The 15,498-nt window shown below is 43.7% G+C and overlaps 1 protein-coding gene across 1 annotated transcript in view; it reads right to left on the minus strand.

Annotated features, from left to right (window-relative positions):
• LOC115134474 (metabotropic glutamate receptor 8-like) overlaps window positions 1-15,498 on the minus strand; it is a 94,114-nt gene that overhangs the window by 6,435 nt on the left and 72,181 nt on the right. Inside the window, exons 9-10 of the mRNA XM_065022156.1 lie at window positions 12,432-12,571; window positions 11,118-12,053 (exon numbers count right to left, since the gene is read on the minus strand). Coding sequence (XP_064878228.1) covers window positions 11,118-12,053; window positions 12,432-12,571 — 1,076 coding nt within the window. The remainder of the gene's footprint in view (window positions 1-11,117; window positions 12,054-12,431; window positions 12,572-15,498) is intronic.

Consider the following 15,498-nt stretch of genomic DNA (forward strand, 5'->3'; position numbering starts at 1 on the left):
GTTTTGTAAAATATTAAATAATATTTGGATTTAAAAACAACATAAGACAATCTCGCACGACAATACATCTCGTGGGAGGCCAAAAAGCACTGCAACAAAGCCACATCCTCAACAAGCCACGGCTCCAAGTCTTCCAATAGGCTGCCGAAACGACTATATATTTTGTCAAAATGCATTTTTGTTGTACTTCAAACATACCAAAAGCATAACAATATTGAATATTAATGCTACAGATACTCCAGATATCTCAACTAGTCTAAAGAAGGCCAGATTTATTGCTTCTTTAATCAGAACACAGTTTTCAGCTGTGCTAACATAATTGCAAAAGGGTTTGCTAATGATCAATTCTCTAACACAACGTGCAATTGGAACACAGGAGTGATGGTTGCTGAGAGTGGGCCTCTGTATGCCTATGTAGATATTCCATAAAAAATCTGCCGTTTCCAGCTACAATAGTCATTTACAACATTAACAACGTCTACACTGTATTTCTGATCAATTTGATGTTATTTTAATGGACAAAAAAATATATAATATTCTTTCAAAAACAAGGAAATGTTTAAGTGACCCAAAACTTTTGAACGGTAGTGTATATTTTTACCGCTTGCGATGGGATAACTTGTTTTTTATGAAGTTGAACATGTGCTTTTTATGACAGAATGTAAAAATGAGGTGAAATCAAAAGCATGACAATTTAAATGATAGCTAATTATTAAAATTGTGGCTTGTTGGCCTAACAAAAATACCTCCACTGTTCAATACTTAATCCTTAAGAGTCTATTGACGCACCCCGGCGGATGTCTAATTATCATAATAAAACAATACTCCATCAAAATCAGTTTAAGCTAGAGATATGGTTTTTTGCATGTGCTGTTTCTAAAGCCAACACATCCGTCTATGTCGGCCTTCTGCATCTGCTGTGTAAGGTGATCAAGCACAGCAGTGTTTGTCAGACCATGAGATATCCGGAAAATTGGTCTTCTCACGAAAACGTCTGTGGACAAACTAATATATATACAGAAGTGTGGAGGTTGTTTGTGCCATCAAAAAATGGGGGTAAATATGTGTAAAAAACAAAAATATTTCTTCAGCTTTCTTATATCTCCTAGATATAGGAAAGAGACTCAAAATCTTATTTCTTATGATTTATATTTTAACTGTCTGTTTTGCCATTTATGAATGTGTTTTTTACATTGGATCTAAGTAGAGACTTAGAGCTAGACTATGGTATATCATACACTGCAGTTGGGGAACAATGGGAAAGTAATTCTGCTTTGAAAGTTGATAAACTTGTAACCTCAATTTTGAGAAAATGAGCTTTGAATGTTTTGGTACCTACTAGAGAGCTCTTTTTTGTCTACACCCATTCAGCATCATTCACACCCTCTTAAGCTTTAGCCCCATCCATCTCTTCACATGTGAACTCATGTACTAAACAACCAAAGATTGCCAGACCAAAGGCTGGTTTATACTACGGATGTGTTCGTAAATTTAATCTGGAGTGCCAGAGTATGGTCTGTGCGTTCGTTTGTTTTGCCAACGTTTACTGACACTGGCCATATTCAATGGGCGTTGAGCGTTGAAACTTTACTTTCAGCCAACGTGCTCTTTCTAACAAGTTTGAGGACAAAATGCAAGGAATACTAACGCCAAACATGATAGTTTATGATTAAATGAACGTATTTTGGCATTGCTAAACTTCATGAAGAATGTCCCAGCGCATTGTCAATTCAATAATAACGGGTTTGTTGGTTCAGTATCATGCTCAACCAAACTCAGTAGCTTGGAGGTTAGAGTGCCCGCCCTGAGACTGGGTGTTCGAATGGTCGAATCGTACCAAAGATTCTAAAACGGGGACTCTATGTCTTTCTGCCTGGCACTAAGCATTAAGAAGATGGATTGGGTGTAAGGCCCTGCGACAGATTAGCGTTCTGTCCAGGGTGTGTACTTGTACATCAAGCTGCGTCATGCTACAGAATCAGGAGACAGGCTCTTGCCCTATGGACTCTTCTGGCTCGGACAAGGCTTACTTGTCCAAAGGTTATTTACTCATGTAAGTGCCATCTCTGCACACTGGTGACATTTATAACAACTTACTTTTGATTTAAAAAAACAACTCATAATGTTATGAAAATTGGGATGAGGAAACTAAGGAACTGAGAAAAATCATGCTGTCTGAAAGACCATGTTTATTGGGCCCTTTGGGGGCCCTAAGCTAGATTTGGTTGGGAGTGGGGCCCCCCTCTCATCAGCGGAGAAAAAATGTATGTTTTAAAGTTTATTTCCAGCAATTCTACACATTTTGCCATGGGGCGAAGAGAACATTTTGCAATTTTATAATACCTTTCCTGCAATTCTACTCATTTTGCCATGGGGCAGAGATAATTTTAGAAGTTTTAAAGTGACTTTCCTGAAATTCTACCCATTTTTCCAACGGGTTGGAGAGATTTTGTTGGCTGTTTTAAAGCAAATTTTCTGTGATTCTACACATTCTTCCATGACTTATGCCATGTTAATGATATCCGAGTGAGAGTGACTAACAAAATCTATGGGGGCACCCTGGAGGTCAGGGCCCCTGGGCTCGTGCCCTTTGTGCCCGGTCGGTATTTGGTAGTGATTACTACAAGTTTAGACAACTGGCTAGACTAACTTGCAATCTAAAAATTGTTAGCTGACATGGCTAATCGAGTGACAAGAGAAAAACTGCACAACCAAATTTCGAACTTGTGTATTCTACCATTCTAACTCTTAATATTAAGTTGAGACTGTGACTCCACCTCTTCGGAGAGCCCTAGATGCCGGGAGCCCTAAGCAACCGCTTATGTCGCTTATGCCTGGAGTCAAGTCAAGGTGTCCCAAACTCGGTCCTCGAGCCTCCCATGGTTGCAGGCTTTGGTATTTGCTCTAGCACTACACAGCTGATTCATCATCAAGCTTTGATTATTTTAATCAACTGTGTAGTGCTCGGGCAAAAACTAAAACGTGCAACCCTGGGAGCCCCCAGAACAGAGTTTAGGGAAACCCTGGCCTAAGTCATACACACAATGCAATGCAGAAATGATGTGTATTAAAGTAATGCTAGTTTGACGATAAATGCACCCTTTACAACATGTGAATATGGAAATTGAAGCTTCAGTATAAACTCAAACCAAAATGATCATATGAGGGATTAACAACCGGTAGGGTGCAACCATAAAACCATTAGTGGGTGCAAAAATGACAAATACTAGACAGTTGGCAATCTCAGCAAGGGAATGTGCATATGCCCTACACAAGTGTATTACCTTTGTGATGAGAGTGGAAATAAGAAGCATCTGTTTCTAAAATGACAGAGCTGGGGCATTTATCCAGCTATTAAACCGCTTGCTCTGATCAATGTGGAAGACGGTTAAATAGTGGAGTGATGGTCATGTGCTATATCAGACTGATTTTATATTTTCTCCAGGGACACCATTCACACATGTGTTCTTCCTATGAACATTAAGCCATGTGTGACAGTAAATAACCATTTGAATAGGATTTATTTGATATGACTGCTCCCTCGGGACAGTGCAATCTATGTGGCATTGATTAAGCATTTTCTGAAATATGAATAGGCTACAATGCGTTGAGCCCCCTTTTTACTATTCTTCAATTAAAGGGTTTGATGTGTGTGGTGTTTTCAGTCCTCTAAGAAAGTGATGCCGGTGGAGGTGATTTTTCAAGGGCCAGTTAGGCAAGTCATTCTCTAAAGATTAATAACGTACAGTATGATGGACTCTGGGTTCTGACTCCTAAACTTGGAATAGTGTTAATTATCAGGTATCCTATTGAAATATTGAGTGCTATGGTCTAGACCAGGGGGGGGGACAACTCCAGTCCTCGAGGGCCTGATTGGTATCACATTTTATTCCATCCCTAGCAAACACAGCTGATTCATCAAATTGCATTCTAAACTGAAGATCATGATTAAGTGATTATTGGAGTCAGGTGTGTTAGCTGGGTCTGGGGCAAATCTGTGACACCAATCAGGCCCTCGAGGACTGGAATTGCCCACCCCTGATCTAGAGGGTCTACACCAGAAGTGAATGGTTTTCTGTAGGAGGAATGTACTATGGTAGATGCAATTAAGCTTGGAATGTACTGAGTGCAGGGAAGACGATCAGATGTTGTCAGGCACTGATAAGGTTGGAGAGCTGTGGAGTAGTGAGGAAGGGAGTCGAGGTCAGGTCAGGTCACTTTAACTAGCTGAATCAGATACTGTATGCTAAATCAGGATTGGACTGAAAACCTACAGGACAGTAGATCTCCAGGAAGAGGGTTGGGCAGCCCTGGTTTAGAGAGGAGGAAACTCCACCCAAAGTGGGGTATTTAAACTACTACTGGTGTGAATATGTATTTTGTCTCATGCAGCTGTTTTAACCCAAAGGGTGAATAAACTTGGTTTAAGCTTTACTAATCGTCCGTGAATTTTAATAGTGTCACGCCCTGGTCAAAGTATTTTGTGTTTATCTTTATGTATTGGGTCAGGCCAGGGTGTGACATGGGTTTTTGTATGTGGTGTGTAGCTTAGTGGGATTGTAGCTTAGTGGGGTGTTCTAGGAAAGTCTATGGCTGTCTGAAGTGGTTCTCAATCAGAGGCAGGTGTTTATTGTTGTCTCTGATTGGGAACCATATTTAGGCAGCCATATTCTTTGGTTGTATTGTGGGTGATTGTCCTTAGTGTCTTGATGTCCTTGTTAGATGTTAGTTGACACATGTATAGGCTGTTTTCGGTTTTCGTTTCGTTTGATTTTACATTACATTTAAGTCATTTAGCAGACGCTCTTATCCAGAGCGACTTACAAATTGGTGCGTTCACCTTATGACATCCAGTGGAACAGCCACTTTACAATAGTGCATCTAAATCTTTTAAGGGGGTGAGAAGGATTACTTTATCCTATCCTAGGTATTCCTTAAAGAGGTGGGGTTTCAGGTGTCTCCGGAAGGTGGTGATTGACTCCGCTGTCCTGGCGTCGTGAGGGAGTTTGTTCCACCATTGGGGGGCCAGAGCAGCGAACAGTTTTGACTGGGCTGAGCGGGAACTGTACTTCCTCAGTGGTAGGGAGGCGAGCAGGCCAGAGGTGGATGAACGCAGTGCCCTTGTTTGGGTGTAGGGCCTGATCAGAGCCTGGAGGTACTGAGGTGCCGTTCCCCTCACAGCTCCGTAGGCAAGCATCATGGTCTTGTAGCGGATGCGAGCTTCAACTGGAAGCCAGTGGAGAGAGCGGAGGAGCGGGGTGACGTGAGAGAACTTGGGAAGGTTGAACACCAGACGGGCTGTGGCGTTCTGGATGAGTTGTAGGGGTTTAATGGCACAGGCAGGGAGCCCAGCCAACAGCGAGTTGCAGTAATCCAGACGGGAGATGACAAGTGCCTGGATTAGGACCTGCGCCGCTTCCTGTGTGAGGCAGGGTCGTACTCTGCGGATGTTGTAGAGCATGAACCTACAGGAACGGGCCACCGCCTTGATGTTAGTTGAGAACGACAGGGTGTTGTCCAGGATCACGCCAAGGTTCTTAGTGCTCTGGGAGGAGGACACAATGGAGTTGTCAACCGTGATGGCGAGATCATGGAACGGGCAGTCCTTCCCCGGGAGGAAGAGCAGCTCCGTCTTGCCGAGGTTCAGCTTGAGGTGGTGATCCGTCATCCACACTGATATGTCTGCCAGACATGCAGAGATGCGATTCGCCACCTGGTCATCAGAAGGGGGAAAGGAGAAGATTAATTGTGTGTCGTCTGCATAGCAATGATAGGAGAGACCATGTGAGGTTATGACAGAGCCAAGTGACTTGGTGTATAGCGAGAATAGGAGAGGGCCTAGAACAGAGCCCTGGGGGACGCCAGTGGTGAGAGCGCATGGTGAGGAGACAGATTCTCGCCACGCCACCTGGTAGGAGCGACCTGTCAGGTAGGACGCAATCCAAGCGTGGGCCGCGCCAGAGATGCCCAACTTGGAGAGGGTGGAGAGGAGGATCTGATGGTTCACAGTATCGAAGGCAGCCGATAGGTCTAGAAGGATGAGAGCAGAGGAGAGAAAGTTAGCTTTAGCAGTGCGGAGCGCTTCCGTGATACAGAGAAGAGCAGTCTCAGTTGAATGACTAGTCTTGAAACCTGACTGATTTGGATCAAGAAGGTCATTCTGAGAGAGATAGCGGGAGAGCTGGCCAAGGACGGCACGTTCAAGAGTTTTGGAGAGAAAAGAAAGAAGGGATACTGGTCTGTAGTTGTTGACATCGGAGGGATCGAGTGTAGGTTTTTTCAGAAGGGGTGCAACTCTCGCTCTCTTGAAGACGGAAGGGACGTAGCCAGCGGTCAGGGATGAGTTGATGAGCGAGGTGAGGTAAGGGAGAAGGTCTCCGGAAATGGTCTGGAGAAGAGAGGAGGGGATAGGGTCAAGCGGGCAGGTTGTTGGGCGGCCGGCCGTCACAAGACGCGAGATTTCATCTGGAGAGAGAGGGAGAAAGAGGTCAGAGCACAGGGTAGGGCAGTGTGAGCAGAACCAGCGGTGTCGTTTGACTTAGCAAACGAGGATCGGATGTCGTCGACCTTCTTTTCAAAATGGTTGACGAAGTCATCTGCAGAGAGGGAGGAGGGGGAGGGGGAGGAGGATTCAGGAGGGAGGAGAAGGTGGCAAAGAGCTTCCTAGGGTTAGAGGCAGATGCTTGGAATTTAGAGAGGTAGAAAGTGGCTTTAGCAGCAGAGACAGAAGAGGAAAATGTAGAGAGGAGGGAGTGAAAGGATGCCAGGTCCGCAGGGAGGCGAGTTTTCCCCCATTTCCGCTCGGCTGCCCGGAGCCCTGTTCTGTGAGCTCGCAATGAGTCGTCGAGCCACGGAGCGGGAGGGGAGGACCGAGCCGGCCTGGAGGATAGGGGACATAGAGAGTCAAAGGATGCAGAAAGGGAGGAGAGGAGGGTTGAGGAGGCAGAATCAGGAGATAGGTTGGAGAAGGTTTGAGCAGAGGGAAGAGATGATAGGATGGAAGAGGAGAGAGTAGCGGGAGAGAGAGCGAAGGTTGGGACGGCGCGATACCATCCCAGTAGGGGCAGTGTGGGAAGTGTTGGATGAGAGCGAGAGGGAAAAGGATACAAGGTAGTGGTCGGAGACTTGGAGGGGAGTTGCAATGAGGTTAGTGGAAGAACAGCATCTAGTAAAGATGAGGTCGAGCGTATTGCCTGCCTTGTGAGTAGGGGGGAAGGTGAGAGGGTGAGGTCAAAAGAGGAGAGGAGTGGAAAGAAGGAGGCAGAGAGGAATGAGTCAAAGGTAGACGTGGGGAGGTTAAAGTCGCCCAGAACTGTGAGAGGTGAGCCGTCCTCAGGAAAGGAGCTTATCAAGGCATCAAGCTCATTGATGAACTCTCCGAGGGAACCTGGAGGGCGATAAATGATAAGGATGTTAAGCTTGAAAGGGCTGGTAACTGTGACAGCATGGAATTCAAAGGAGGCGATAGACAGATGGGTAAGGGGAGAAAGAGAGAATGACCACTTGGGAGAGATGAGGATCCCGGTGCCACCACCCCGCTGACCAGAAGCTCTCGGGGTGTGCGAGAACACGTGGGCGGACGAAGAGAGAGCAGTAGGAGTAGCAGTGTTATCTGTGGTGATCCATGTTTCCGTCAGTGCCAAGAAGTCGAGGGACTGGAGGGAGGCATAGGCTGAGATGAACTCTGCCTTGTTGGCCGCAGATCGGCAGTTCCAGAGGCTACCGGAGACCTGGAACTCCACGTGGGTCGTGCGCGCTGGGACCACCAGATTAGGGTGGCCGCGGCCACGCGGTGTGGAGGGTTTGTATGGTCTGTGCAGAGAGGAGAGAACAGGGATAGACAGACACATAGTTGACAGGCTACAGAAGAGGCTACGCTAATGCAAAGGAGATTGGAATGACAAGTGGACTACACGTCTCGAATGTTCAGAAAGTTAAGCTTACGTAGCAAGAATCTTATTGACTAAAATGATTAAAATGATACAGTACTGCTGAAGTAGGCTAGCTGGCAGTGGCTGCGTTGTTGACTTTGTAGGCTAGCTGGCAGTGGCTGCGTTGTTGACACTACACTAATCAAGTCGTTCCGTTGAGTGTGATAGTTTCTACAGTGCTGCTATTCGGGGGCTAGCTGGCTAGCTAGCGGTGTTGATTACGTTACGTTGCGTTAAAAGAACGACAATAGCTGGCTAGCTAACCTAGAAAATCGCTCTAGACTACACAATTATCTTTGATACAAAGACGGCTATGTAGCTAGCTATGTAGTACGATCAAACAAATCAAACCGTTGTACTGTAATGAAATGAAATGAAAAATGTGATACTACCTGTGGAGCGAAGCGGAATACAGAGAGGACTTGGTTTTCTATTGGTCCACTACAGAGAGGACTTGGTTTTCTATTGGCCCACTACAGAGAGGCCTTGGTTTGCTATTGGCTCACTACAAGACCAACATTGTGTAACGTGTACGCTGGGAGTCTCGTTTATTGTTTTGTAGTGTTTGTGTTTAGTCGTGTTTTACGTTTGTTTAATAAACATGAATCGCAATCGACACGCTGCAGTTTGGTCCGACTCTCCTTCACCATATGAAAACCGTGACAAATAGGTTAATTTAGAATCTAAAACGTAAAACCCTAGACTGTGTAAGACCTGGACATCTATTCTTGAGGCAAAATCATCAACTAGCAATCTATTGGTAAGTGGTTTCATACATCCTGTCCAGAGCGAGGATGTAAAAGATGCTAGTAATGGAAACAAAGTTTCAGAACGGGTGATATTTCATTCATAAGTACACTTACAATTGAATTCTGAATTATTCTGGACAGAATTCCAGTCAGTCATTGATTTTATATATTTGTCACCAAACCCACTGGCTCCAGGTCATCTATGTCTTTGCTAGGTAACGCTCCGCCTTATCTCAGCTCACTGGTCACCATAGCAACACCTACATGTGCACGCGCTCCAGCAGGTATATTTCACTGGTCATCCCCAAAGCCAACACCTTTGGCCACCTTTCTTTCCAGTTCTCTGCTGCCAATGACTGGAACGAAATACAAAACAAATCACCTTAGTTGGAGACTTATATCTCCCTCACTAACTTCAAGCATCAGCTGTCAGAGCAGCTTACCGATCGCTGCAGCTGTACACAGCCCATCTGTAAATAGCCCATCCAACCAACTACCTACCTCATCCCCATATTAGTTTTTTTCTGCTCTTTTGCACACCAGTATTTCTACTTGCACATCCTCATCTGCACATCTATCACTCCAGTGTTAATTGGTCAATTTTAATTACTTCGCCACTATGGCCTATTTATTGCCTTACCTCCTTACTTCATTTGCACACACTGTATACAGATTTTCTATTGTGTTATTGACAAAGTAAATACCTTTAGCCGTAGCTGTGTTTCTTATTTCAGAGCTAAGCAGACACAACATATCACTCTGAATAATAAACCTGTTTGTCAGGTTTCTCATAGTCTCAGTAAACAACCCAGTCTTTGTTCACCACAGATTAGAAACAATTCCCTCTAGCTTGAAAAAACAACAACATTGAAATGTAATACTGGGTCAATATAAGAGACTAGCATCATATTTTAGACTACAGACTGCCACCAGCTCTACCAATAAAGAGAGAAGAATTATGAGGTATAATCACCATCTGGCAAAACAGTGATGGGTACACTTTTAATTATTTGGTCCCCAGTGAGTTGCTCTCATGGAGTATAGTGTATAAAGTAAGCTTAACATTGAAGAGCAAGGTAATGAACAGTAACGATTATAAACCATTTGTATCTTACATTAAATTGGAACAATATTACACAAATTGATTAGGACTACGTATGGCTTGGCTAGTAAGGACTTTCTATAAAGCAATCATATTTTTGCAATATTTGCGACCTATGTAAGCCATGTTAAGCTATCAAATGCCTGGCCACATCTACTCAAAGCCAAGCTGTCATTTACTGTATTTGTTTCACGCCATTCAAAAACGGTAACGAAGTGAGAAGAGATTCCTAATGCACCAGAACTGTACTAATGAGATCTGGTCCAAAAAATTGTGGGGGAAGAAAACAAAGCCTTTCTTCGCTAAACCAGATACTCAACTCAGGGGCTCAATTTAATAGACTGAAGCAGCTTCCAGTAGAAAACTTAAATGGAAAAATCACTCTTTGAATTTATCCAGACTATTCACTGCAGCCTATGAAATAATTTGAAATCGTCCTGTATGCTGCAGTACTTGGACCAATTGAACGTTTTGTATTGCCATGGGATTTGCTCGATCATTATGTGTGGTATGACACTGACTGAAAATGTGCATTGCTATCCCATGGGAAGATCAAATAGGCAATATGAAGATTGAGGTAGAGGCTCCTCAGCTTATTCACAGATACCATGCTTTCCAAGTGTGACCTATGACCTATGTACATCCCGGAAAATCATATGCAGCATTCTAAAGGTGAAAATAGTTGAGAACAACCATATCATTAGCAATTTAATTCCACATGTCATTACATGGCCAACATTCAGTGCAGAGAACTGAAGTGATGGTACTTAATTAAGTTGATTGGCTAGTAAACAGCAGGGGTCAAAATAATTACTCACCTTAAAGTGTGATAAAACACAACACCAACACCTTGCCTACCACCTCTATCACCAAAGAGCCTCTGAGGTTCACAACATATTAGCCAAATGGGTGATGAATTCCGCACAATGGATTACTGACATTTACACTGTAGACAACACATGTTTGTGTTCCCATTAGTCATAGAACTGATGAGGATTACAACTGTCTGATGACAAGTCAAACCTCACACCTGAGCCAGCACGTAATATTATAGACCACATCTACGCATGAGTAAGCCATTATTTTCTGTCCAATCAAGAGCTAAGAACCCTCACCAGCTCCTGGCTTAACAGCAACTAGTCTCACTACAGCAAGGATCTCTAGATAAAAGAGTTGAAAATAATAATATTCAGCTTTACATTTGATCAGATTGATCAGATCTTATTCACTTGTGTAAGAGGTGGAGGTGCCAGTCAATGCATACAGAATAAGATGAACAGCATATCTGACTGTGTTACATAGCCAAATACAATCACACAATCAAAGCACACTCACCCTTTCTGCTGACTGTGCCGTCCCAAAGAAGATAGGTATAAAAGCTAACCAAATTATACAGGTAGTATACATAGTAAATCCAATAGGCTTTGCCTCGTTGAAGGTCTCTGGCACTCCCCTGGTCTTGATGGCGTAAACAGTGCATGTGACCATCAAGAGAATACTGTATCCAAGCGAGCAGATGAGTGAGAGGTCCGAGATGTCACACTTGAGCACCCCACGGGCGTTCTCAGGGTCCTGCGTGCGCTGCTCGCCATAGTCCACCACCATGTGTGGCGGGTCAGTGGCAAACCACACAAAAACACCCAGTAACTGAACTGAGATCAGGCTGAAGGTGATGACCAGCTGGGAGGCCGGGGAGATGAACCGCGGTGCAGTAACAGCCTTCTTGCCCTGCTCGAAGATGCGGTGGATGCGGTTTGTTTTGGTAAGCAAAGCTGCGTAGCTGAAGCACATTCCCAGGCCCAGGAAGATGCGCCTGATGGAGCAAACGGCAACGTCAGGAGCTGCGATCATGGGGAAGGTGATCGCATAGCACAGAAAGATACCCGTAAGCAAAACATAGCTCATCTCCCGGCCCGAGGCTCGGACAATGGGCGTGTCGTGGTAGCGCACAAAGGTGACAATGACGAAGGTGGTAACCAGAATGCCCAGGACAGAGATGAAGACTGGCACCACTGCCCAGGGTGAGTGCCACTCCAGCTTGATGATGGGGATAGGTTGGCACCCAGTGTGGTTCTGGTCGGGTCGTTGCTCATATGGGCACAGCTCGCAAATGAACTCACTGGCCTGGAAGTGGTAGCCCTCACAGCGCTCGCAGTGCCAGCAACATGGTACTCCCTTCACCACCTTCTTTCTCTCACCCATCTTGCAGGGCAGGCTGCACACAGAGGCGGGCACAGAGGGGTCTCCACTGGTCCACTGCATGGCATCCATCTGAGTGGGGCAGAACATGTGTTACATTGATCTGAAAGATGGGCAAGAACTACAAGAAGATGACTCATTAACATTGACATAATTTATCAACATCATCAGTTGGTAGTGCAACGCCAGGGTTGTGGGTTCGACTCCCACGGGGGACCAGTATGACAAAAATGTAAAAGAACGTAAATCTGTGCACTCACTACGTATGTCGCTCATTTCAAATCTTATTTTTTCACTGTTGGCAAATAAGTTCAATTGATTGTTTGACAGTTATTTGATAGGTATTGTAGAAAATGAGTCCCCATGGATGTTAATGTGATTTATCAACAAGTAACATTATTAAGACCTGCATACAATAACAAGACAAAGCCGTTACCAATTCGTCCTTACATTTAGGTGTAGCTGGTTGGTCCAGTGGCCGATGACCTTGTACTCTGCTGTTGACCGGTTGTTGATCTGGTACTGAAAGATATCGTAGCGTCCTGGAGCATCGCCATTCTCATTAAATGTGACAGGAGTCCCAGCACTTCCTGTAAAATAGGAAACACTTAACATTACTGAAAAATATACATACATTTGGAGAAAATATTACTGAAACAATAAACTTGGCTGGTGGTGCTATCACAACATAAAGTATCTTCAGTGTTTACCCATGGGTATGGTATCTAAAAAAATAATAATAATATGAAGACAAAATGTTTTGTGACAAAACAGATGAAGAATGCACTGCCATTGTAATATGTAAGTATCTCTCGAGGTTGTGTATCAGTGTACTTGTCAAAGATGCAGTCAACCAAATGGATTATCTGTAAGTATTTATTACAATCAACACTGACAAGTTTCAAATTCCTTTCAAGTAGCTATCTTGTCTCTCAGATGACTTTCTTACAGTAACATTGCTCACACCTTGGGTCCTTAAAACCTGCAAAATCCAACACAGTTGAGAAGGAAGAGGAGAGACATATTAAAAATATGCATCTCAGGAAAGCCATGTATTGTTACATTTGCTGGAGAGAAGTTGAGAGGATTGGGCCTGAAGTAAAGAGATTTGACTCGTCTCCAAAACAGCACCCACAGCCCTGTTCAGATGTTTCGCTTCCTGTGTCTTGTCTATGATCATTTCATCCATTCACACACTTTTCCGCTGCGCACACCTATCACCCACTTTCCTTTGTGCAGCGGCTTGGCAGAGAGAAGCAAATTAAACAGGAAACATATTTCTGATTGTTTGGCTATGTACAGCACATCTAGCTGCCTTTCACTGCATACCACAAGTCTGAGTTGCAAAGAAAAAGCCATATCTCAGACTCGCCAATAAAAAGAAAAGATTAAAGATGGGCAAAAGAACACAGACACTTGACAGAGGAACTCTGCCTAAAAGGCCAGCATCCCAGAGTCGTCTCCTCACTGTTGATGTTGAGACTGACGTTTTGCGGGTACTATTTAAAGAAGCTGCCAGTTGAGGACTTGTGAGGTGTCTGTTTCTCAAACTATACACTCTAATGTACCTGTCCTCTTGCTCAGTTGTGCACCTGGGCCTCCCACTCCTCTTTCTATTCTGGTTAGTGCCAGTTGTCGCTGTTATGTGAAGGGAGTAGTAAACAGCGTTGTACGAGATCTTCAGTTTCTTGGCAATTTCTCACATGGAATAGCCTTCATTTGTCAGAACAAGAATAGACTGATGAGTTTCAGAAGAAAGTTATTTCTTTGTGGCCATTTTTTGCCTGTAATCGAACCCACAAACGCAACGTGCCAGTGGAACACAGGAGTGATGGTTGCTGATAATGGCCCTCTGTACGCCTATGAATATATTCCATTACAAAAACGGCAGTTTACAGCTACAATAGTGATTTATAACATTAACAACGTCTACACTGTATTTCTGATAAATTTTATGCTATTTTAAATGGACAATTTATTTTGCTTTTCTTTCAAAAACAAGGACATTTCTAAGTGACATGTACGTTGACTTAGTGTAAACATTTAGCTGACTGATTAAACAGCAACAATTAGCTTGAATTGTGTATCACTGCGTTTGACATGATATACATTCATATATAAAGTTGATCAATATCTCGGGTTCAAGTGGTGTTGCAGAACGGAACCACCCGTGACTTAAACAATGACTCATAATGTCCCATTTAAAAAAAACAGGCATCCTCATTCCTAACTGTTCTGCACTTCAATCAGCCCCTTGACTGTAACTTGAACAAATGTGACTAAATTTCTTTATAGTGCGACTCTGGGGCTCTTTACATCGATGATTAGGTGATTGGACGATGCGTTGATTGAACCAATCCCAGACATAATCACAGGTTGACCCACACTCAAGCCTCCAATTACCCACGCAGCCCCCGAAGTAGATTCCTTTAGAAACGAAATCCAGAGCAACAGCATATTGTAATAAAAGAGCAGACACCCTCTGTAATTATGATTAGTGGGTGGGCTCACGTTTTGATTATATTCAAGCCCTACTTTCTACAACATGAATAAATGCATGGAAAATCGCATCTGCACAGCGATGAATCACCGCACCATCCTCGGGATCCAGATCCCCCAAGCAAAATCATGTTGATATTCCCAAAATATATCTCTATATGATGATGGCACAGACAATCTGGTACTATATTTGAGTATTTAGTATGATCCCTATTAGCTGCTGCCAAGGCAGCCCCTACTCTTCCTGGGGTCCAAACAGGAACAAAACATCACAACAAAACAATAGTCAACATCATAAATAAAACTGTACATAACAGAAGACATTGTGCACTATAAAAATGTACACTGCTCTACTATTACAAATGTATGATATAAAATGTACAATATTACAACAATACATTATACAATGTCTGTGTTATTTTATGTTGTTTTTTTATTAGATTTTACAGCTAGCTTGAGTTACCTGATGTGGAAGAGAGTTCCATGTGGCCATGGCTCTATGTAGTACTGTGCATTTTCCCAGCCTCTGTTCTGGACTTAGGGACTGTGAAGAGACCCCTGGTGGCATGTCTTGTGGGGTACGTATTGGTGTCTGAGCTGTGTGAACAGACAGTTCTGTGCTTTCAACATTCAGTGTTGCAGTCAATCTCTCCTCAACTTTGAGCCAGGAGAGATTGACATGCATGTTCTTGATATTAGCCCTCTGTGTACATTTAAGGGCCAGCCATGCAGCGGTGTTCTGGGCCAACCGTAAAATGCTTATGTCCTTCTTTGCAGCACTTGACCATATTACTGGGCAGTAGTCCAGGTATGATCAAACTACACTCTTAGAAAAAAGTGTTCTTTGGGGTTCTATTTAGAACCTTTTGGTACTTTGGATGAGAATAAATAACATTTGACTAAAAAGGTTATATATACAGTACCTAAAGAATCTTGAGAGTTCTATCCCTACCCCATGGTGTAATGGGGAATCGGATTTTAAGAAAACAACAGCTAACAAAGCTAACCCAGTCACATC

This window comes from Oncorhynchus nerka, linkage group LG9a, assembly GCF_034236695.1.
Source record: "Oncorhynchus nerka isolate Pitt River linkage group LG9a, Oner_Uvic_2.0, whole genome shotgun sequence".
Lineage (NCBI taxonomy): Eukaryota > Metazoa > Chordata > Actinopteri > Salmoniformes > Salmonidae > Oncorhynchus > Oncorhynchus nerka.